Below are 22,884 nucleotides of genomic sequence, written 5' to 3'. Positions count from 1 at the left end.
GTTACCGGTCCTCTCCTAATGGCCAGGTCTGATGACTTTTCTCAGTCCTTATCCTTCTTGACCATTCTTCAGCCTTTGACACTGTTAATCACTGTTTTCTCCCTGTTATTCTTTTATGACCTGAATCATCACTCCTCAATTTCCTTCCCTGGGTCTTGAGCCAGACTGTTCCTTTTAACCATTGTTGTCCCCCTAGGCTCTGTCCTGGGCCCTCTTCTCTTTTCTGTCTTACAGTTTTGCTTGGTGATCTCATCAGCGCCCAAGTAATTTACTATCATTTCTACGCAAATGATTCTTAGATCTTTTTAATCCAACCCCAACCCCTCTCCTGATTGCTAGTCTTGAATTTGCAACCCCATGTTTCATACCTCAAACTGAATGTTCCAAAGTCAGTCGGCCAGTAAACATTTATTAAATGCCTCTTCTCTGCCCGGTACTGTGCTATAAGCATGGGGGATACAGAAAGAGTGCCTTAAGGAACTCACAATCCAAAGTGGACAAGCAAACAAACAAGCTATATACAAGATAAATAGGAAATAATGCAAAATACTGGATAAATAGAAAATAATCAAAAATAATTAAAATAATCAAAAGAGAGAAGGCATTAGAATTAAGAAGGGTTGGAAAAAGCTTCCTGTAGAAGATAAGATTTTAGATAAGATAAGATAACATTTTAGTTGGGACTTAAAGGATGCCAGTACAAGCTAGGAGGTGGAGGTGAGGAAGGAGAGAATTCCAGGAATGGGGGACAGACAGAGAAAATTCAAGACCTGAGTCTTGTTCATGGAACAACCAGGAGGCCAGTGTCGCTGGGTCGAAGAGTACAAGAGTGAGATGTAAGAGGATTGGAAAGCTAGGGGACTACTAGATAATGAAGGACTTTGTACACCAAACAAAACATTTTGTATGTGATCCTGGAAGTGATAGGGAGTTACTGGAGTTTATTGAGTATGGAGGTAGAATGGTTGGATTTGGCTTTAGGAAAATCACAGAAGACATCTTAACGCAACATGTCCAATACTGAACTCATTCTCTTTTTCCCCAAACCTCCCTTCTTCCTAAATTCCCTATCATTGTCCAGGGCACCATCATCTTCCCAAGCACTAAACCTACGTGTCATCCTTGGTCTCTTCATTCTCTCTCATGTCCCATATGCACTATTTTGTCAGGTCCTGTTGCTTTCTCATTGACGACATCTCTCATAGGCACCCTCTTCTCTCCTCTGATGCTGCCACCACTGCCATGCTGGTATGGGTCCTCACCTTACACTTAGATTCTTGCTGAAGCCTTTTGGTTATTCTCCTTTCCTCAAGCCTCTCTCCATTTTAGTCTGTGCTCCTATCAGCTATCAGATTGAGCTTCCTAAATCTGTGGGTCTAACCACGTCATAAACACCCCACCCTACATCCCACTCCTTCAGTAAACTCTAGTGGCTTCTTTTTATCTCCAGGAGCAAATAAAAAAAATCCTGTGTTTGGCTTTTAAAGCTCTTCACAACCTGACCCCCTCCTGTTCTTTTCCAGTCTTTTTATACTTTGCCCTTCTCCACAGACTCTGATCCATTGACACTGACCTCCTTATGTCTCCTTCCACATGGGACTCCATCTCCCAGCTGTGGACATTTTTATTGGCTGTCCCTTATCCCTGCACTTCTCTCCCTCCTCATTTCTGTCTCCTGGCTTTCCTAGTTTCCTTCAAATCCTCAGCTAACATCTTACCTTCTGAATGAAACCTTTCTTGGTTCCCCCTAATGCCAGTGTCTTCCCTCTCTGATTATCTCCAATTTATCCTGCGTGTATATTGATAGGAAATAATTGCTCATAGTTGTCTCCTTCATTAAATTATAAGCTTTTTGCACAGTCCCTGGCACAGAACAGGTGCTCAGTTAATTGATTCCCTTATTGACCATGTCCAAAAATGTGTTTCTTGTTCTGCATTTTTAGTCCCTTACCTCTCTACCAGAAGGTGGGCAGCGCTCTTTATCATCGGCCCTCTAGAGTCATGGTTGATTGGGGTACTAATCAGTTCTTAACTCTCAGAATTGCTCTTCTGATTCTGTTCATATCGCTGCAGCAGTTCATACAAATCTTCCCAGGTCTCTCAGAAACTTTTCTCACAGAATTCCACCACGTTCATATGTTGTAGTTTATTCATCCATTCCCCAGTTGATGGATGTCCTCCTTACTTTCCATTTCTTTGCCATTACAAAAATAGTTGTTACAAATATTTTGATACACGTAGGACCTCTTCCTCTTTCATTGACCTTTTTAGGAGTATAAAGTTAGTACTGGTATCACTGAATCAAAGTGTATTCATGGTTTAGTAATTTTGCGAGGATAATTCTAAATTGCTTTCCAGAATGCCTGGAATAGTTCACGCCTCTACCAACAGTGCAGTAGTGTTTCTGGTCAAAGGATATGCGTAGTTGAGTGACTTTTTAGGCACAGTCCCCAAAATAATTTATAGAGTGGTGGTATTCATTTATAATTCCACCAGTGGTGCATTAATGTGTCAAAGCTCCTCTTTTTGTCATTTTCCTCTTTTGTCTATTTTGCCATTCCAATAGGTGTAATGTAGAACCTCAGAGTTATTTTAATTTTAATTTCTCTTAAGTATTAGTGATTTGGAGAATTTTTTTTCCATGGAGCTATTAATAGCCTGGATTTCTTTTTTTTGAAAATTACCTGTTCCTTTTACCATTTGTCAATTGGAAAATGTTGTAATTCTCTTTAAAGAACTCCTCATCCGCACCATGTACATCATCATCAAAAACTTTATGCATGTGTTATGATACAGATAGAAGAGCTATGCTGTAGTGGTGAGAACAGTGGATTTGGAGTCAGAAGACATGTTCCTGTCTGGTTGTTGACAATTACTAAGCTGTTCGACTATGGAAAAGCCATTTAGCCTGAAAGTGTCAGTTTCATCATGTATGAAATGGAAATAAAAATAATTGTATTTCTTCCCTTACATGGTTCCTGTAAGAGAAGCACTTTATCAATGTGTACGTGTAAGTTGAATGGTATGAAAGATCGGACTTAAATTTACCTGAACCTCTGCAGTGGGTGCTTAAAAAATGTGTATGAAATTGAATGTGATTTGTAGAATGCTCTCGCTTCCAGAAAAACTCAGAAGGAAGAACATAGAGAGCTGTAAAGAAAAGTTATGTAACCAAAACAGGAGTAGGTCCGTGTGCGCTGTTTGTTTTATCCCAAGTCTAATCTGTTTACATAGTTAAGATTTGTAGCACTGTTCTGGATTCCCTTTTGTGTTACAGGCAAGGAGTTACCGAATGTTCCATGATGATAGCATGAAGTCATTCTTTCGTAGACTTAGTTTTACTCCGGATGGATCTTTGCTTCTCACACCAGGTAATGAAAGGAAGAATGATGACTTATCTCTTACTAGCCCGTTTGCAGTCATGCCAGGAGCAGTACTTAAGACATCCTAGTTTAGGATGTTTGAACTAATAAGGTTTATATAGACAACATTTTCAAAACTAAAGCTATGTAGCTATGATCATCATGGTGCTCCTCGGTAATGCACATGCACATACCCCTCTCTTTACTCCAAAATTTGTGTTGCAAGAGGTGTGGAAGTCTAGCACTGGAATTTACATTATATAAGGGAATGTCAAGTACTGGAAGTCATAAAATTCAAATTGTCCAGTTATTGAGTCCAGAGACATCATTTAAGGTAAGGAACAACAGGAGACAGCATAGTATAGCAATTAGAGAGCTAGTTTCAGAGTCAGGAAGACCTCTATAGCATTAACTTGTTATGTGATCGTAGGTAAGTCATTTAATTTCTCAGTGCTCCCAGACAACCTTCAAAAATTATAATTTGAAGAGAGTAGGCCAATCTGTATTGGGCTAGTAAGTTTCTTGCAGCTCCCTACATTGAGGAAATCACAGGTCCAGTGAAAAAAAGAGAGATAGAAAAAGTAAAGGATCTTTAACAAATATTTGTTGAATTATTACTGTATGCAAGGCATTGTTTCATTATTCTTTTGAGAGGTACAAATATATATATCTTATCTGTGATCCTGTGCCACCACTTGAAGTTTGATAAGGCATATAAAGGATGTCAGATGTCTGCAGACCAGGATGGGCAGGACAGGAAGCATACAGGAACACTGGATTAGCATGAATCCACATACCAGAGCAGCTAGGGTATAATTCATAATTTTGGGACAAGGGCTTCATGTCTGTGATCCTGGTTTCAGGTACTTCTCTTGGCGGAATACATAAGAGCTGATAGGCATATTGTGTTTCCCAGAGCAAGGCAGTTCCTGGTAATTGTGGGAGAGTGGAGCAGACAGGTGCCACAGGTCTGTGCACATGAGGTTTTGGAGTTCAGGGGATCATAAAATCCTAATGTGGAATCCCAGAGGGTTAGATCTAGGAGCTGCTCGGGAGATCATCTCGTCCCATATCCACCATTTACAGATGAGGAAAGTGACTTCTAGAAGGTGAATGGTAGAACCACATAAAATTTTGGTGGCAGAACTTAAGTCTTAAGCCCAATTTTTCTGAATCCCACTCTAGGGTTCTTTCCAACACACCACAAGTTAAGATAGAGAGCCAAAGGGTCTGGAATCCACATAAGACAAGTCAAGAAACAGTTAAATACTCATGTGCCGGGCAGGCACTGTGTTAAACACTGGGGATAGAAAGAAAGGCAAAAAACGTTCCCTGCTTTCACTGATCTCACAGTCCAATGGATGGTGAGGGTGGGGTAATATCTAAACAACTATGTACGTGTGAGAATAAATTAAAGATGTTCTCAGAGGGAAGACACTGGAAGGGAAACAATCTTGACAGGGAAGCTCAGTACAAGAGACAGCGTTTCAGGCAGGCAAAAATGGAGCGATAGACAATGAAAATACTGTTGGGAGTTGAGTCTTGTGTGAGGAACAGCAGGGCCAGTGTCACTGGATCACAGAATCTGTGGGAGCAAGTAACGTGTAAAAGAAAAGACTGGAAAAGTAGGAGGCAGCCGGGTTATAAAAGGCTTAAAAGCCAAACAGGATTTTATATTCAATCCTAGAGGTAATAGGGAGGCCTTAGAGTGTATTATGTAGTATGGATGATGTGGTCACACCTGCATTTTAGGAGGATCACTTTGACAGTTAAGTGCTGGGTAGATAGACTGAAATGGGCAGAGACTTGAGCCAGGGAGATTAACCAGAGGGCTGTTGAAATTCTCCATATATGAGGTAATCAGAGCCTGCGCCAGCTGGTAGCTGTGGTAAAGAAGAGAGAATGAAACATTTGCTAGAGCTCCTGCGGAGAAGATAGAAACAACAGGATCTGGCAACAGATTGGATGTGTGGGATGAGTGAAAGTGAGGAGTCGAGGATAAAACCTAGGTTGTAATGCCCAGGTGACTGGGAGGATGGTGATGCCCTTGACAAAAATAGCAGAGGGTTTGGGAGTGAAGATAATGTGTTCAGTTTTGGACATGTTGAGTTTTAAATGTCTCCAGAATATCCAATATGAGATGTCCCAGTAGGCAGTTACAGATGTGGGACTGGATAAAAAGATCTGAAACTCACCCACATAGAGAAAATAATTGAAATCCATGGGAGCTGATGAGATCACCATGCCACGTAGTGTAGAGAGAGAAGGGAAGAGGGCCAGGGACAGAGTGTTGGAGGACACCCACAGTTATCAGGCGTGACCTAGATAAAGATCCAGCAAATAAGACTAAGAAGGAAGGAGTCAGACTGGTAGGAGTAGAACCAGAAGAAAGTGTCACAAAAGCTTAAAGAGAAGAGAGTCCAGGGGATGAGGACTAGTCAGTAAAAGGTCTGGACCTAAGCAAAGGGTCTGTGTAAAAAGGCACGTGAAGCAAGATTAGTGTGAGAACCTTATTGAGAAAATGGTTTCTCTCTATGCTTCCTGCCTGGTACCAGAGTTGGTCCCCTCAAGTGTGAGTAGATGAACCTGAGCCCAAAGAACCAAGCAGTAAGAATACTTAAAGTTGGAGAATAAAGGGAAAGGAAGAAGGTAGTTGTATATGCACATACATACATAAGTCATAGATATAGTCTCAGGCACAAGAGTCTTGTACAGGAGCATAAATCATCTTTGGGCAAATAATTTAAAAAAAACAAACAAAAGTAAATGCTTTTGTTTTGAAATAGTTTAAAAATGTCAGTTTCCCCCCTATAATCTCTTCTCTTTTCCTGCAAATTTAGCAGGTTGTGTTGAGTCCGGTGAAAATGTAACCAATACAACTTATGTTTTCTCCAGAAAGAATCTTAAAAGGTATGGTTTATAGACAAACATTGAAAAGTCTTTTTATGCACTTATCGTTGCTTTTTGTCTAAAATTATGGTGGTTCCTTTAGGCCCATTGCTCATCTCCCCTGCCCTGGAAAAGCAACACTTGCTGTCCGCTGCTGTCCAGTCTACTTTGAATTGAGGCCAGTAGGTAATAAAGTGGTATAACAGTAATTGGCATAACTCTCTGAGGCTTATCACCAAGAGATGATGGTCTCTGTTATTAGGAAAGATGAGTTTCTGAGATTGGCTTATTCACAGTCATGGCTGGAGACCAGGATTGAATGATTTCCAATTTCTAAGAACCTTTTTGTAGGCAATGTGCAAGTTAGTTTGCAGTTTACCTTCCAAACATTTGATAATGGGACTGTAGTAGCCAGGACAAAAGGATATCTTTTTAGTTTGGTTTTTCATATGTAGCAGAGATAGCTTTTTATCTGTGTGATTTATTAGTATTTCCTTTTAGCTTTATCTAAGTTGTAGAAATATCACTTGGGTTGTTTTTCATCAACCTTTAAAACTGACATGACTGAATGGATGTTAAATAATTTGTCTTGAGCACTAAAATGTCACCCAGATTGTAAGCTTCTGGAGATAAGGAATTGTTCCGTTTTTTAATTTGTGCTCTCGGTTCCTAACAAAGTGCCTGGCTTATACTAAGTGGTTAAGCATTTCTTTATTGATTGATTGATCCTTAATCTAATTTTTTTGCTTCAAAGAAGCTCTATCCAAGTTATTACAATTTCTTCATGTTACCTTCTGACTTGCCTAGGATTGAAAAGTGCATGAATACCTATATTAGTAATTTAAATTCTCAAAACTGACTTTCAATTAACTTATGCTAGATGAAACTCCTGGGTTGAGGTTTCTATTTTGGCAACTTATCTGTCATTTCCTTTAAATGTTTTTTCTTTTAATTTTCCTTATGGCTTTTTTTCTGCTTTAGATAAAGTATCACAGGAATCAGGACTGGAACTGATTGGTCTACCCTATCGGTTGGTGTTTGCTGTGGCTTCCGAAGATTCTGTGCTTTTCTATGACACCCAGCAGTCTTTTCCCTTTGGTTATGTGTCTAACATCCATTATCATACACTGAGTGATATTTCATGGTGAGTTAGCGGAGGGAGGGGGACTTTGAACTTCTTACCCTTGATACATGGTGTTCAACCACATCCATTTCTAGAAGTTATTAAATTAGATTAAAGGGACCCAGCAGAGATTAGTCACACATGTTATAGGTTATAACATAAATTTAGTGTTTCCCTACCTGATCTGTGTTGTCATCTTTGATCCCTCATGAAGATTGATATATACTAGTCAACATGTAGTGTCCCAAAAGTCTTGGTGCAGTTTTAAGCCATTAAAGCTACTTAAGCCTTTATTATTTAATATTGTATATATCATGATTTATTATGTATAATATATTAATTTATACTTATGTATCATGTGCTTTGTTATATATTGTGTATATTATATGTATATAAGCTATTAAATTTATTTGTTAAATGTAAATTCTCCTAAAGGTTAAAGCTGCACTATTATTATTTGAGAGAAGTCCTTGGGAGCAAGAATGTCTTTTTTCCCCTGCTCACTCTGATTTTTTTTAAGGATCTAAATTTTAATAGGAAGCTACTATGTATTTTGTTACAGTTTGAGTCCTGTTACAAGAGGTAATAAGTGAACAGATGAGTCTAGATAAAATTGAATTTCAAATAATAAATTATCTTTCTAACACTGAGATTTACAAAGTACTTTCTTCACAGCAACCCCATGAGTTAGATAGTATGAGCAAACATTATCTCCATCTTTACTGATGGAGAAACTTCAGTATATAGAAGTTAAGTGAATTATCCAAGGTGATAGAAGATTGGAACTTAGTCCTTGTAGTAGAAAGACCAGCCCTTTTTTCATCAAAAGTTTAACTGGTTAATTGGATTCTTTAAAATAAAAATGGAGAACACATTTAGATCCTCTTTTCAAGATTTAACCAGTTTTCCAAGTTATATGTTTACTTATCTAGGTGAGATCTGATAACATAAGGCAAGCGTAGTAGGGCACAGATTTACCCTTGGTAAATATGCTTGATAGTATCTTAGTTTTTAGTTTTATTTTTCACTTTATTTTCTCAGTAAGTAGAGCAACAGGCTCCATAAAACATTTCTTTCATTTTCTTCTCTTTGAAAAAAAAAAAGGTCCAGTGATGGGGCCTTCCTGGCCATTTCTTCTACAGATGGGTATTGCTCCTTTGTGACATTTGAGAAAGATGAACTTGGAGTGCCTTTAAAGGAGAAACCTGTTTTAAATGTGAGAACTCCAAATAGAGCTGAGAAGAAAGCCAAGAATCAGACACACCGGGTGACTTCTCCAAGCCCTAGGTCAGGGGAAGGAACCCCAACCAGTAGAAACCAAGATCCAAACAGTTCTATCACACCCCTTCAGAACAGGCAGTCTCCAGCCTTAACAGTAAACAAGGACTCACCCATGAGTCCTCTTGGAAATAGAAGCTCTCTGAATCCGTCCTCAGAAGAGAAGAAAACTCTGCAGGCTTGTAGTCAGAACACAAAGTCAAGCCAACCCCGGAGAATTACATTGAATACCTTACAAGGCTGGAGTAAGACACCTCCCCGGTAAGAAAAACTAGCCAATATGGAAAGTTGTTATAAAACATTGAGGAGAGGGGAAGAAGATATGTTAGCACAAAATGACAACAAATGCTGCTTTAAAAAAAATAGGAGCTTTCTACAGTGAGGTCTCCATGTTTCAGTAGATGGCCGTGCTTTGTGATACAGTTATAGCAATTTATCTGTGACGACTAATACTGTGCACCAGTTGCTTTCTATTGCCTTTATATCATAAGCTTGGTAGCCAAAGTGCTGGCTGCTGTTTATGCCAGACAGAAAGGCCTCTAAGTTGGGGGAGACTACCTCCTGAGACTGTTTGTTTTACTTTTGGATAACTAATTGTTAGGAAGTTTGAGCCTGATCTGCCTTGTCTGTTGCTTCCATGCATTGCCCCTAGCTTTGACAACTGGGGTTTAGCACAGAAGGCTAATAATCTGTCTCCATCCTGACTGCTTTTAAGCTATTTGAAAATAGCTCTCAAGTCTCATACCCTACTCCCTGACCTCCCCTTCCCCCCCAATCTCTTCTGCAGGCTAAATATCCTCAGTTCTTTCAGTTGATCTTTGGATGGCTTGGTCGCACAGCACCTTGTCCCAGTTGTTCCCCTGCATTCCTTTTAGTTTATCAATAAGCCACTTAAAGTGTGATGCCAAAACGGAACCAAATCCTACCGATGTAAGGGGAGAATATAGCAAGACTTGAGCGCCCTCTAGTGTTCCACATATTTTGCCTCTCTTTATGCTGCCCAAGATTGCATTAACTTTCTTTGCAGTCATGTCACAGCATTGATTTCTAGTAAGCTTGCATTTCACTAAAACCCCCAGATCTTCTTTTACACAAACTGTTATTTGCCTTTTCTTCTAGCTGGTTGAAGTCATTACGGGGCCTTCTTGGTCATCTGTCATATGACTGTATCTCTCCCAGGTTTGTGGCAGTTTCAGATTTGATGACCTTGCCATTTATACCTTAATTCAAATCAATATTGAACAAAGGGCCAAGGATACCCCCCTGGTACGTTCCATTGGAGCCCTCTCTTCAAGTTGATGGTATTAAGAACTGGCTTTTTTTTCTAACGGAACAGAGCACTACTTGTGAGATGCTGATAATGGATAAAAGGCAGAACTACTTACTTTGTACTTTGCCAAAGAGAATGCTGTGTAGAGATGGCAGCTAGATGGCACAGTGGATAGAGTTCTAGACTTGGAATCAGAAAGTTCTAGGTTTGAATCACTGCATGATGCTAGGCAAGTCACTTAAATGCACTTATCTCAGTTTCTTCTTCTATAAAATGGGGTAATAAAGCCAACTTCACTGGGTTATTGCGAGGTTCAAATGAGATAATATATGCAAATCACTTGGCAAACTTTAAAGTGTTATATTAATGCTAGCTATTATGGGAAAGGATGTAAGAAAAAAATATTGAAATGTGAGAATTAAGAAAAACCCAGTAATTTTAAGTCACCAGCCCTTTTTGTTGACATTTGTCACCAACCTCAGCTCATTTTGAGTTTTAGAATTCCTAACATTATCATTTCTTCATTATTTGAATTGTTTCTTTTTATATATTCATGATTTCCTCGTTGAGAACTTCTTGGTCCTCTTGGGTAGTTTTTCCTTATACAATTTTAAGTAATGGGATTCTTCTTAGCCTTTCTCTGAATCCTTTAAAATCTTCAAAAACCTAGGGTTCATGTTCCTACTATCACAAATTCTAAGATGGAGTGTTCACAGATTCCCAGATTTCCCCATGATTTCTACTCCTTTGTCAGGATCGGGGCCAATTCTCTTCACAGCTCTCTCCATTTTTTGAAGAATGAAATTTTTAAGGCAAACTAGGAACTTATGAACTTTTGTCATAGACAGGTCTAACATTTCTTTATAATTTGAATTGGCCATCACTAGTAAACTTCTGTTCTAGACTGTTCTCTTTTCCCCAAACTCTTTATTTTGTTTTAAGAATACTTGCATAATTCTCAGCTGAAAGTTTAAGCATAAAATTGTTAAATAACTGTTCTGTTTTCTAAAAAATGAAAACAAAACTGAATTTGGTTATCAGACATGAATAGAATGAATGCCTATCCGTTATTCAACCATGTTCCCTATCATTGTATTTTTTTTTTTTAATTTAGGAGAATAAACTTAATGGCCTTAAAGACAGATGCTCAGACATGCACTCCACAAGTCAACTCAGCTTCTGTACCATCTATAGAAGTATGTCAGCCAGGTAGGTAAATTTTAATTGTTTCACTAAACTAGAGATATTTTAAATTCCATTGGGTTGAAAGTTAATATTTCTTGTTAGTTTTATCAGGTCATCCTCTAGCGATGAAAGGTATAACTTCTTAAAACTGTCATGCATATTAGTACTTACTAGTTTCCTGTAAATAACTCAGCAGAGATTATAGATGGAATTATCACTGAGGCTGACCCGCCTTCCCAGTTCCCCTGGGGCAGTTCCTTTCAGATGGGGTGGAATCCCTATTTATCAAGATGACCTGTATTTACCTCTTTAATCTATCTGGTTGGAATTCCTCCACACAATTCCTCCTTTTACTGATACTGAAGTTGTTTTTGTTAAAATAAGTTACATCTGACTTTAAGAAGTGCTTGATTTCTTCTCAGCAGATAATTTATTAAGTACCTTACTATATGCAGAGCACTGTACAAAAATTAAATAGTCTTCGCTCCTCAACGAGCTTACATTCTGTTGGATTTTTCATAACCACAGACTTCTGCTTCTCAATATTGTAGAGATACCTGAAGACACTCTTTGCAATTCCCCAGAATCAAAACGCCCCAGGCTTAATGAAACACCTGCTTCACCATCTTCTGAGAATGAAAGGAGCCTTGGTTTAAGCAGCTGAAAGTCTGAAAGACTGGATTCCTGGTGAACTTTCATTATCTAGCCATAGTATATGACCAAAGTAAGAGAGACCTTTGGGTTCAAAAGGAGGCTTATCTGATGCAGTATGTGATTGATTGTTCAGCATCCAACCCAGGGGCGGCAAACGCTAGAAGCATGATTCTTGTAGTAGAAGATACTGGCTTGTACTGCTTTTTCAGCAAATCACTGTTCTTTCTATTTATCACATGTTTTAACTCAGGAGAGTGAAAGTATTTATCCTTAGATTAAATACTAGCATTGTTCTCCTGAAGATGGAACTCTAAACCTCTTTAGCCATCTAGAAATGTTTAAATTGTTGGGAAAGTCCATGAACTTTACCCCTTACTCCAAAGCATTTTCCTAATGATGAAACTTTTCTTCCAAGATTAGATCTCCAAAAAAGGAGAAAATGTAATCTCTTTTAGGTTTGATCTTTGGGATTTTAGAGGGTTTGAAATGATTGGTAATTTAAATTTTAGCTTTCATTTAGCTGGAAAGTTTTTTCATGATTACTCTATTTGCATTTCAAAAATTACTTTAAATAGCCCACCATGTGTCTTAGATTTGCTTACCTCAGTCCTTATGGGTAACAATAATAAAGTATTTTTTAAAAACTAAGCTTTTTTAATACAATAGTGTTCGAGTTGGAAAGGTCATTGGATACTTTCTCATCTGGTCCACACTTCATTTTTTAGAAAGTTTTTGGTTTTTTTATGTTACAAACATTTACAGATTACTCCACCTTCACGAGAGATCGCTAAGTAAAATTACTAATGCAGTGAGCGCATCTGAAAATGCATGCGTTTCACCTGTTGCAGCCTCCTCTTATGTCAGTTACTTCATTGAGAAAAAAATAAATAGAAAAGAAAAACAAATTTTTTGCAACAAATATGAATAATCATGGAAAACAAATTCCCTCAGTGATTATATACAGATCCTTATATGTGCTTCATTTGTCACTCTAAATCCAAAGCTTCTCTGTAACAGAAAGTGTGGTTCATCCTTAGTCCTCTTACTAACCTTCTATAAGCATAAATGACAACATATGAAATGCCTTGAGTTTTTTTGGAAGAAGAAGAAAGATATTGTTATTGTTTTGAATTGTAGCTTGGTGAAATTCAGGAACATAACTGTCATTGTATTGACCGTTACTTCTGAAACCCCTAAAATGGGAAATGGCTTCATACTGTTATGGGGAAAATATTCCCACAGTTCTTATAAGAGAGAATTGCTGCCAAATGACGCAGTCCTCACACAGAGATCCCAGAGATTAAAACCTAGGTTTTATTATGATCATAGGTTCAGAGCTCAGAAAAAATACTACTTTAGCCCAGCCAGTGTTTTCAGGAGGTTTATATAGTTTTCATTTATATCAGGGAAAAAGCAATGGATAGACAGAACCTCTCACATTACCCAGGGGAAGAAAAAGTTCTATGGAGATAAACTTAAGGGAATTAGATTTCAAAGCCAAACTTGGGAGATTTACACTTCAAGGCTACATTTGGAAAGCTTATGGTGGACTAATTGAGAGGAAAGATTTCCATGCCATAAGATATCTGCTAAGCCAGAGCCAATGAATTTGTAAATTTATCACCCAGATGGGAGTTGTCAGGAATCCAGGCAAGTGTCATACATTCCATTTACCCCATCTGGTTCCTTACCTAGATTTCAAAAAAAAAAAAAAATGAGAATCTAAGCTAATTTTAACAGACCTCTAGAAAGGCTTTAGCCAGCTTAGTAACCTTCCTAGCACAAATGGCAGCTCTGACCCCTAAATAATAAAGACTTAATAAAAAAAAATCCCAAAACTTTTATGATGATATGCAGGATGTATAAGTGTAGTGAATATCAAGAGTTTGAATTAGAATCCAGGTGTCCAGAAGCTGGAACAATTGTATGGTTGGAAAGTAAAGCAAAACTTTATTTTAGTCAGTCATGAATATTTATTACCTGCTGTCTTAGCTGTGGTAGGTAGCAGGTACATAAATCAATGGAATCATTTGTTTGACTTTACATCAGGGTAATAGGGTGGGTTCAGGAAGAGTCGGACATGACTGAAACATTGACAATGACAAATAGAATAGAAATAGACTTTTTATGATGCGGGATACCAGTCACTTTTCATATAGCCAGCATGAATAAAACAAGGTGGAAAATAATTTAGCTGGGACTCAAAGCAGATTAGATGGCAAAAGGAAAGAAATACTTGTAAAAACCGCATCCTACTAAAGTAAATGGTTGATGAATTCATTGCCCTTTGATAACTGAAATTTTTCTTTATCTTGTACTTCTGGCAACAATAAAGTCATTGGAAATATAAGTACCCCCGATTGCTTGATCCAAACACTTAGTAAAATCAAAAGGAAAGCTTACTCATTTGAGTAAAGGTATTTCCATGGGGAGATATATTGCAGGCTGGGGCTAGGGGTAACTTATCCTGGGAGTTATTGAGCATGATTTTACACATTTGTGTCCACATGTGTACGTGAATATGAATCTCTGAAGAGTTTTAATCTAGAATACTTAACTTGCAATATTACTTATTTAATGAGGAAAGATCTATGTTGTTTAAAATGCATATATGTTCATTTTTATCTTATAGTTAGTGCAGCTTTGGATTAAGAGAAGTCAATTATTGAAGTGAAGAAAGGTGGAAGATCTCTCACTCTTAAAATAGAAAGCAGATTTAGAGCTGGAAAGTCATCCAATCTAGTTTCTTCATTTTACAGATGAAGAAATTGAGACTCAAGAGAAGTGAAATGACTTGCTTAAGGTCACACGGTAGTGGGTAATAAAACTGAAGTTTGAACACAGTTCCTCTGAATTGGCTGAGATTCTTAAAAGAAGTGGAAGAAAAGGTATTTCAGTGAAAGTTTTTACTCCTAATATTCCCTAGCTCAAGAGACAGTAGTGGAAGGAGAGCAGCTAGCTTTTTGAGTCAAAAAGACCTGGATTTGCATCTCATCTCTGACACACACTGGCTATGTAATCTTGGGCAAGTTGGTGTTCCAGGCAATCCTCTTAGGACTATTAGTTTTAGAATAGTTGCTGATGTGCATTGATAGAAGCTTCTTACTGTAATCTCCTGTCCCCCAAAAAATTATAGGTTAGTTTTTTTTAATGTCCTTATAACTGACTTACGTAATAGCTGCACTTTTACTAACCTTCTATAAACGTAAATGATGACATATATGAAATGCCTTGAGTTTTTTGGAAGAAGAAGAAAGATATTGATATTGTTTTGGATTGTAGATTGGTGAAATACAGGAATGTAACTAGCCTCGTTTATCCTCAACTAATATAATTCAGTTTGATATGCTGATTTTAGATAGTCATGAATATTTATTACCTACCATCTTAGCTCAGGTAGATGGCAGATAAATTGATTGACTGGATTTAAAGCAATGGGAAATAGAATTTTCATACTGCTGGATGCCCCCCACTTTTTATATGGTGGGCATATAGATGATCCTAGCAGACTGTCATTGGGTAGACAACTAATTTCATTATGACTGTCTTCCTTTTTACCTGATTACACCTTTGGGTCAGAAATAGGATTTCAGTCAGACAAATAATCTGTCCAAAGTGGGCAGAAAATTGGACGGTAGGCTTTTTGTTGCTGGGGCTTCACTGTATAAAGTATATGACTTCGTGAAAAACGATTATACTAATTTGTTACAAGAGCTCAAAATACATTACCAGAAATAAGAGAATAGCCAGTGCTTTTTTTTCCCTCTTTCAGAAAACTTTAAAATCCCCCTTGTGTATAAAACCCTTTTTTGTAAAAAAGAAGTATACATAAGCAAAATGAATAAACAGAGAGCTTCTTGATAGCATACTCTTTATTTTGTACTTGTGGTCTATCACCTCTCTACCAAGAATAGGAAACATGCTTCATTCTTAATATACTTTTAAAAATTAAAACCTTTTTTCAATGAACATTTTTTTACTCTCACTTTTCCTTACCACCTCTACTAACCCCAGAGAGAGAGAGTTACAAATCCTTGTAACAAATGAGCGGAGTTAAGTACAATAATTTCTCATATTGGCCACATCCAAAAATATCTCTCGTGGTAGGTGGGTAGGATTCTTTATTATAGGTCGTCTGGAATCGCATTGTGTGTGACTCAGAGTAGAAATCTTTCAGAATTGTGTTTCTGAAAATGTTGATATCATAGCATAAATTGTTCTCCCAGTTCAGCTCACCTTACTGTGCATTAGTTTGTATGTCTTCCTCGGTTTCTTTGAAAGCATCCTTCTTCATTCCTATTTAAATTTTTTTTTTTTTTTTTTACAAAACATGTTTTAGCAACACAATTTTGTTTGTTTTGTTTTGATTTTTAAAGACTTGGTTACCCCTGCGCTGGAAATGCAGTGACCAGAGTTAGTAAATGTAGTGTTCAAGAAAAAACAGGCCATTATCACTGAATTTCTGAATATGTGGAAGGGTGTGAAAAAACTGGAAAGCTGGTGGTGATTATGAAGGGCTTGAATGCTAAACGGAAGATTTGATATTTGATCCTGGGGGGTGACAAGAAGTCACTGAAATTTATTTAATTGGGAGAGATGACATAGTCAGACGTACACTTTAGGAAGACCACTTTGGAATCTGAGAGAAGTGTGAACTTGAGTGGGGAGAGATTTGTCCCAGGTAGACCAACCGATAGGATATTGCAGTAGTCTAGGCTTGAGGTGATGAGGACCTGCACCAGGGTGGTGGTAGTGTCAGAGGAGAGAAGAATACATATGTAGGAAAGCTTAGTAAGGGTTGAAGTTAGAAAAGTAGAAATTGTATTTAGACCAGCATCTCATATCATATATCATAAACTCCAATCGGATACAATACATAGGTTATAAAAGGTTTTAGCGAAAACAAATTAGAGGAGCAGGGGGAGAATATCTTTCATAACTAGATAGAGGAAGGGGGTTTATTTTTAAAAAAAAAAAATTTTATTTGCATTTTCAGCTCCAAATTCTTACCTTTTCTCCAGCCCTTCCTGTACCCATTGGGCAGGCAAAAAATGAGATTATGCATAAGAATTCATCCACAATATATTTCTACATTATCCATGTTTTGAAAAAAAGGAAAAAAATGTTTCATTCTGTATGTACTCTGAATCCATCACTTTTCTGTCTGGAGGTGGATAGAATTTTATATCATGAGTCCTTTGGAGTTGGAGTGAACCATTGTATTGATTGTAATCGTTCACAGTTAACTATTTTTACTGCAGAGAGTGCAACTATGATGGGCTGGCTACATTGTTCGAATGCCAAATGTATGTTTGCCAAAAAGGATATTTTATGGAGAACTCACACAGGGCAAGCTCTCACATGGTGGTCAGAAGAAGCGATACAAGGACACTCTCAAGGTTTCTCTTAAGAACTTTGGAATTGATTATGTGACATGGGAGACACTGGCACTTTACTGCTCAGCATGGCATGCCTACGTCAGAGAAAGTGCTGTGCTCCACAAGCAAAGCAGAATTGAAACATCTCAAAAAAAAAAGACCCAGAAGATGTGCAGATTTAGCGTTTCCACCCCAAATGTTCAGATGGACTATTTGTGCCCAACCTGCGGTAGAGTATTCTGAGTTCATGTTGGTCTGATCCGTCACGGTCAGACACTGTAACTTGGCTCTGACATAGTGATGTCATTTTGGTCCTCTTCAAGAATGAAGGACAACAACCAGTTATCGTTATAATCTTGTTGTTTCTATGTAAGTTGTTTTCCTGGTCCTGGTCACTTTGCTTTGCATCAGTTTTTCCTGAACCATCCTCTTCATAATTTCTTGCAGTAAAACAATGAATAAACAATAAAAAAACCCTAAAAATGCAACAACAAAGCAATAGTTTTGCATCACATTCATGCGCCACAACTATTTCTTCAATTTGCACTTTTTTGCCACCAGAGAAAGGGCTGATATTTGTACATATGGGTCTTTTTCCTTTTTCTTTGATCTCCTTGGGCTGTAGACCTAGTAGAGGTGTTACTCGGTCAAAAGGTATGCAGTTTTATAGCCTTTTGGGCATAGTTCTAAATTGTTCTCTTAAATGGTTAGACCAGTTCACAACTCTACCAATGGTACGTTAGTATATCTTCCAAAATCACCTTCAGCATTTGCCATTTTCTGTCACTTTGCCAATATGATGGGTGTACGGTGTATATTAAAGTTGTTTTAATTTTCATTCTCTAGTTATTGGTGTTTAAAGCATTTTTAAATAAGACTACTGGTAGCTTTCATCTCCTACGAAAACTATTTCTTCATATCCTATTGGGAAATGGCTCCTATTTTTATGACTTTGGCTCAATTCTCTATATTTGAGAAATGAGACCTCTAATAGATAAACTTGCTGCAAATTTTTTTTCTAGTTTCCTTATTTTCTTTTTTTTATTAAGCCTTAATCACTGACTGGGTGCTGCCTCAGTCAAACTGAGACCTGTTGTCTTGAAAAAGCCACCGTATCCTGGGCCATCTCCAGTTGTCCTGATCCATATTTGGCCACTGGACCCAGATGGCTCCAGAGAAGAAAGTGAGGCTGATGACTTTGCACAGTCCTCCTTCAGTTATATCTAATTCACTTGCCTATCATAGTATCATTTTCCTGATGTCCTGATGTCCTGAAGGACAAACAGCAAGAAGCAATTTTCTTCTAACTTTGACTACTGATTTTGTTTATGCAAAACATTTTTTAATTTTATATAATAAAAATTATCCATTTTATCTCCTGTGAACCTCTCTATTTCTTGCTTGATCATGAACTATTCCCCTATCCATATATCTGACAGGCAGGTTTTTCCATGCTCCCCCAATTTTTTTATGATACCATCCTTTAGGTATAAGTCATACTCATTTAAAGCTTTTCCGGTCTTTAGTGTGAGATGTTGGTTTATGCCCAGTTTCTGCCAGACTATTTTCTACTTTTCCTAACAGGTCTGTCAGTTCTTGCCTCAGTAGCTGGTATCTTTTGGTATATCAAACGTTACTATGCTCATTTGCTTCTGTATATTGTTACTAATCTATTCTACTGATAAAACAGTCTAGTTAGTAACCAGTACCAAAGTGTTTTGATGGTTACTACTTGTAATATATTTTGAGATCTAGTACAGCTAGGCTCCTTTCCTTCACCTTTTTTTCATTGATTCTCTTGATTTTTTTGACTTGCAGATGATTTTTTTTTAACTCTAGAAAGTAATTCTATGGTAGTTTGATTGGAAAGCACTGAATAAATAAATTAATAAATTAATTAATAAATAAATTAAGGTAATATTGTCTCTTGTCACCCCATCTCTGGGTTCCCTAGGGATACCAGCATATAATCTGAAAAAACTGATAGTTTTATCACCTAAAATTGATAGTTTTATCACATTATCTGTGGTTATTCCTTCAATTATTTTTCCTTGTCTTACTACTATAGGTAGCACTTCTAGTACAACAGTGAATAGTAATGATGATAATGGACATCCTAACTTCATCCCTAATTTTGTTGGAAAAGGCTTCTAGTTTATCCCCATTACAGATAATGCTTGCTTTTGGTTTTAGATAGCTATTACTTAACATTTTAAGGCTACATTTATTACTGTGCTTTCCAATGTTTTTAATAGGAATGGGTGTTGTATTTTTTGAAAACTTTTTTTGCTTCTTTGAAATAATAGGATTTTTGTTATATATATGATCAATTATGTTTATAGTTTTCCTCATAAACAACCCTGAAATCCTGATACAAATCTTCCTGCTAATATTTTATTTAAAAATTTTGCATTAATATTGATTAGACAAATTGTTCTACAGTTTTCTTTCTTTTTTAGCTCCTTCTGATGTAGATATCACAACCAAATTTGTTTCACAGAAGGAATTCACAGTACTTGATTACCTGTTTTTTCTAATGGTTATATAGTATTGGAGTTAATTATTCCTTAAATGTTTGATTGAATTACTTGTAAATCCATTTGATCCTGGGGGTTTTTTTAATTGTCTTAAGAAGCTCATTTATGTTTTGTTCAATTTCTTGTTCTAACATAACAGTTTTTTAAATATTCTATTTCTTCTGGGTAAGCTATATTTCCCTAATCTAGGCAATTTATATTTTTTATAAATAGTCATCTATTTCATTAGATTGTCAGTTTTATTGGCATATAGTTGGATAAAATAGTTCCTAATAATTGCTTTTATTTTACCTTCATTGTTTGTGCATTCATCCTTTTAATTTTTTAATACTGGTAATTTAGTTTCCTCTTTTTAAAAAATCAGATTAGCCAATGTTTTTCTATTTTGTTTTTTTTTTTCATAAATCCATCTCCTAGTTTTATATATTAATTCAATGACTTTTTATTTCAATTTTATTAATCTCTACTTTGATTTTCAGGATTTCTATTTCGGTATTTAATTGGGGATTTTTAGTTCATTCTTGGTATAGTAGATAGAATGCCAGGCCGTGAAGTCAGGAAAACTCATCTTTGTGAGTTAAAATCTGGCCCCAGACACCTACTAGCTGTGTGATCCTGTTTGCCTCACTTTACTCATCTGTAAAATGGATGGAGAAGGAAATGGCAAACCACTCCAGTATCTTTGCCAAGAAAACCCCAAATAGTGTCCTGAAGAGTTGGGTGTGATTGAAAAATGACTGAATCAGTTTGTTCTTTTCCTAGTTGTTTTCCAATTTGTTGATCTGTTCTTTCTCTTTTATTGATATAAACATTTAAAGATAGAACTTTTACAAATTCTAGTATGTTGTCTCATTTTGTCATCTTTAATGAAATTTTTGATTCTTTCTATGATTTGTTCTTTAACTCATTCCTTAGGATTAGGTTATTTCATTTCTAATTAATTTTTAATTGATGCTTGCAGGGCCCTTTATTGAATGTAATTTTAATTTTATTATCTGAAAATGGTCCATTTATTATTTTTTTCTTTTCTGTATTTTTTTAGTGAGGTTCATATGGCTGCTTGTAGTATTTTTCCTTGACCTGGGAGTTTTTGAATTTGACTATAGTATTTCTGAGAGTTTTTATTTTGGGATTTCTTTCAGGAGGTGACTGGTGATCTTTCATTTTTCTACTTAGCCATCTGTAGGATGTTTTCAGGGAAGACTACCAAGTCCTTTTCATGGCAGCTTTTCACTGTTAATACACACCTGATTTACTCAGCTCCCCCTGCGGATCCAAGAAACTGTAATATGCCCAGTGGCCATACCCCACTAAACTGTTTTGGCAGGCAGGCTAAACCAGGCTGAGGGTAACTGAGGAGTCTCAAACCCTTCAGTGAGTTAAAATGATGTCTACCCTAAGAATGTGAAAACTTTCCCCAGCAGAATGGTAGGATGAGATCAATTTGTGGCAGTGGCTATGAAGCTTAAGCAGGCACTGCAGAGTGTTGAGGGTTTGGTTAGACATTGAAGACACTAAGGTCATTGGCTGTATCCCAGGCCATCATCAGTCATCTCAATTTTGTCTTTCTACAGGACTTTGATGACTCTGGAGGAGAGAGTGAGGCTGATGGCTTTACTCAACTCTGTCTCACTTAAATCCAATTTGTGAGCAAGTCGAAAGATATCACCTGTACCATTTTACCATTTTTACCTATCTCAAAGTCCTGTGCCAGCAGACAAATGATGAAGCAGCAGGTGCAGATATACTGGGAGCTGTGGTTACAATCCTGCACACAAGTGGCCCAGGCCATAGAGTCACCTCACTGGAAGCAGGGGATTCAGCACCCTCTTGGGTGTCTGAGCAACCTTTGTAAAGGACCCTCTGCTCACCTGGTGTGATGAAGGGTTTAAAAAAGGTACCTAAATATTACCTGTATCACCTAACCCTGGCCTGCTTGCCACAGCAGGCAGGGATCCCACCTTGTCAAAACCCACAAAAAAAGTACAAAAACTTTTGCAAAGATGTGTCCACTCACTGCTGATACATGAAAGGTGTACATGCTCATGGACAACACAAAATCCTGAAGCCCTGAAAGATGAACAGCTCTTGTTGTGAGAAAACTCAGCAAGTAACACATCCAGACAGCAGCCTTGAGAGAAACAAGACTGGGAATGAAAGCCAGCTTACTAAATTCATAGTTGGATACACGTTTTTCTGGAGTGGCTGCAGTGAAGGGGAATTATAGGAAGCTGATGTAGGTTTTGGAATGAAAGCTAATCTAGTCATCCAGCTTGTATACCTCCCACAAGGAGCGAATGACAGACTCGTGACGATACCATTGTCAACCATAGGAAAGCACCACATCACCATCATTAGTGCACATGCTCCCACCATGGCGAACTCATAAGGCCAAAGAAAAATTGTATGAAGACCTGGAGACCCTCATCAGTGTGCCAAAAGAGGATGTGCACATGTGTAAGCCGATGGCTTAGAGAAGACTTGAGCTAGATATTTATATCTATATATATTTATCTACGTTCCATATGTTTATGTATATATACATATACATGTATGACAAACATACATTTGGTTCAGAGAAGGAATGATGTGTTAGGCTACCTGTTGGTTTGTTGTAATCAGCTCAGACTAACTCATGAGAGCTGATTGCTTAATTTTCTGTGTGGCCATTTACATCTCAGAAATTACCAAATTACAAATCAGGGTTTGATGTATTGTTTTGTTGAATTTCTAGATTTTAAAAGAGAAAGTCTTAATAATGCAGATTAAACTTAAAAGTGTATTGTATCTACATTTCCTCCAGAGAATTGATTGTTAATCATTTACCAGCACACTCCCTGCCCCACCTGCCCCAAAGTCACTCTTTTACATCCATGGCCTCAGGGAAGGCTCAGGTTGAGCTGGACTGGGCTTGAGCACCTGTGAGCTCAGGCTGGGAGTGCTAGAATTATTCTGAAGGCCCCAAGAAACCCTTTCGTGATCTGGGCTCTATGCTTCTTCTTTACCTGTCCTAGCCTGTCTATCCCAGGATCTTTACTGAAGTCCCTCTGGGATTCTTGGTTTGGGTCAGAGAGCGTCTAGGACTGATTCTATCTCACAGTAAAGTGGTGCATCTCTAAGTCCCAATAGTGTTTCCAAAAGATGTGGGCTCTTCTGCATTTTAGTAAGACAACTTCCCACAATCTTGGGAGGTTTTCTATTCTTTCCT

The 22,884-nt window shown here is 37.4% G+C and overlaps 1 protein-coding gene across 2 annotated transcripts in view; it reads left to right on the top strand.

Annotated features, from left to right (window-relative positions):
* CHAF1B (chromatin assembly factor 1 subunit B) overlaps nucleotides 1-22,469 on the top strand; it is a 48,345-nt gene extending 25,876 nt beyond the window's left edge. The window contains exons 8-14 of one of the 2 annotated variants that reach the window (XM_072614916.1): nucleotides 3,278-3,371; nucleotides 6,203-6,272; nucleotides 6,355-6,437; nucleotides 7,233-7,395; nucleotides 8,479-8,913; nucleotides 11,037-11,131; nucleotides 21,251-22,469. In XM_072614916.1, coding sequence (XP_072471017.1) covers nucleotides 3,278-3,371; nucleotides 6,203-6,272; nucleotides 6,355-6,437; nucleotides 7,233-7,395; nucleotides 8,479-8,913; nucleotides 11,037-11,131; nucleotides 21,251-21,258 — 948 coding nt within the window. In that variant the 3' untranslated portion in view covers nucleotides 21,259-22,469. Of the gene's footprint in view, nucleotides 1-3,277; nucleotides 3,372-6,202; nucleotides 6,273-6,354; nucleotides 6,438-7,232; nucleotides 7,396-8,478; nucleotides 8,914-11,036; nucleotides 11,132-11,658; nucleotides 17,635-21,250 lie in introns of those variants that run through there. The other variant, XM_072614915.1, reaches the window with a different exon arrangement.
* The last annotated feature ends 415 nt before the right edge of the window (nucleotides 22,470-22,884 follow it).

This window comes from Notamacropus eugenii, chromosome 5 (genome assembly GCF_028372415.1).
Source record: "Notamacropus eugenii isolate mMacEug1 chromosome 5, mMacEug1.pri_v2, whole genome shotgun sequence".
NCBI lineage: Eukaryota > Metazoa > Chordata > Mammalia > Diprotodontia > Macropodidae > Notamacropus > Notamacropus eugenii.
The sequence above is the reverse complement of the archived record's forward strand: the minus strand, read 5'-3'. Positions and strand labels throughout refer to the sequence as shown.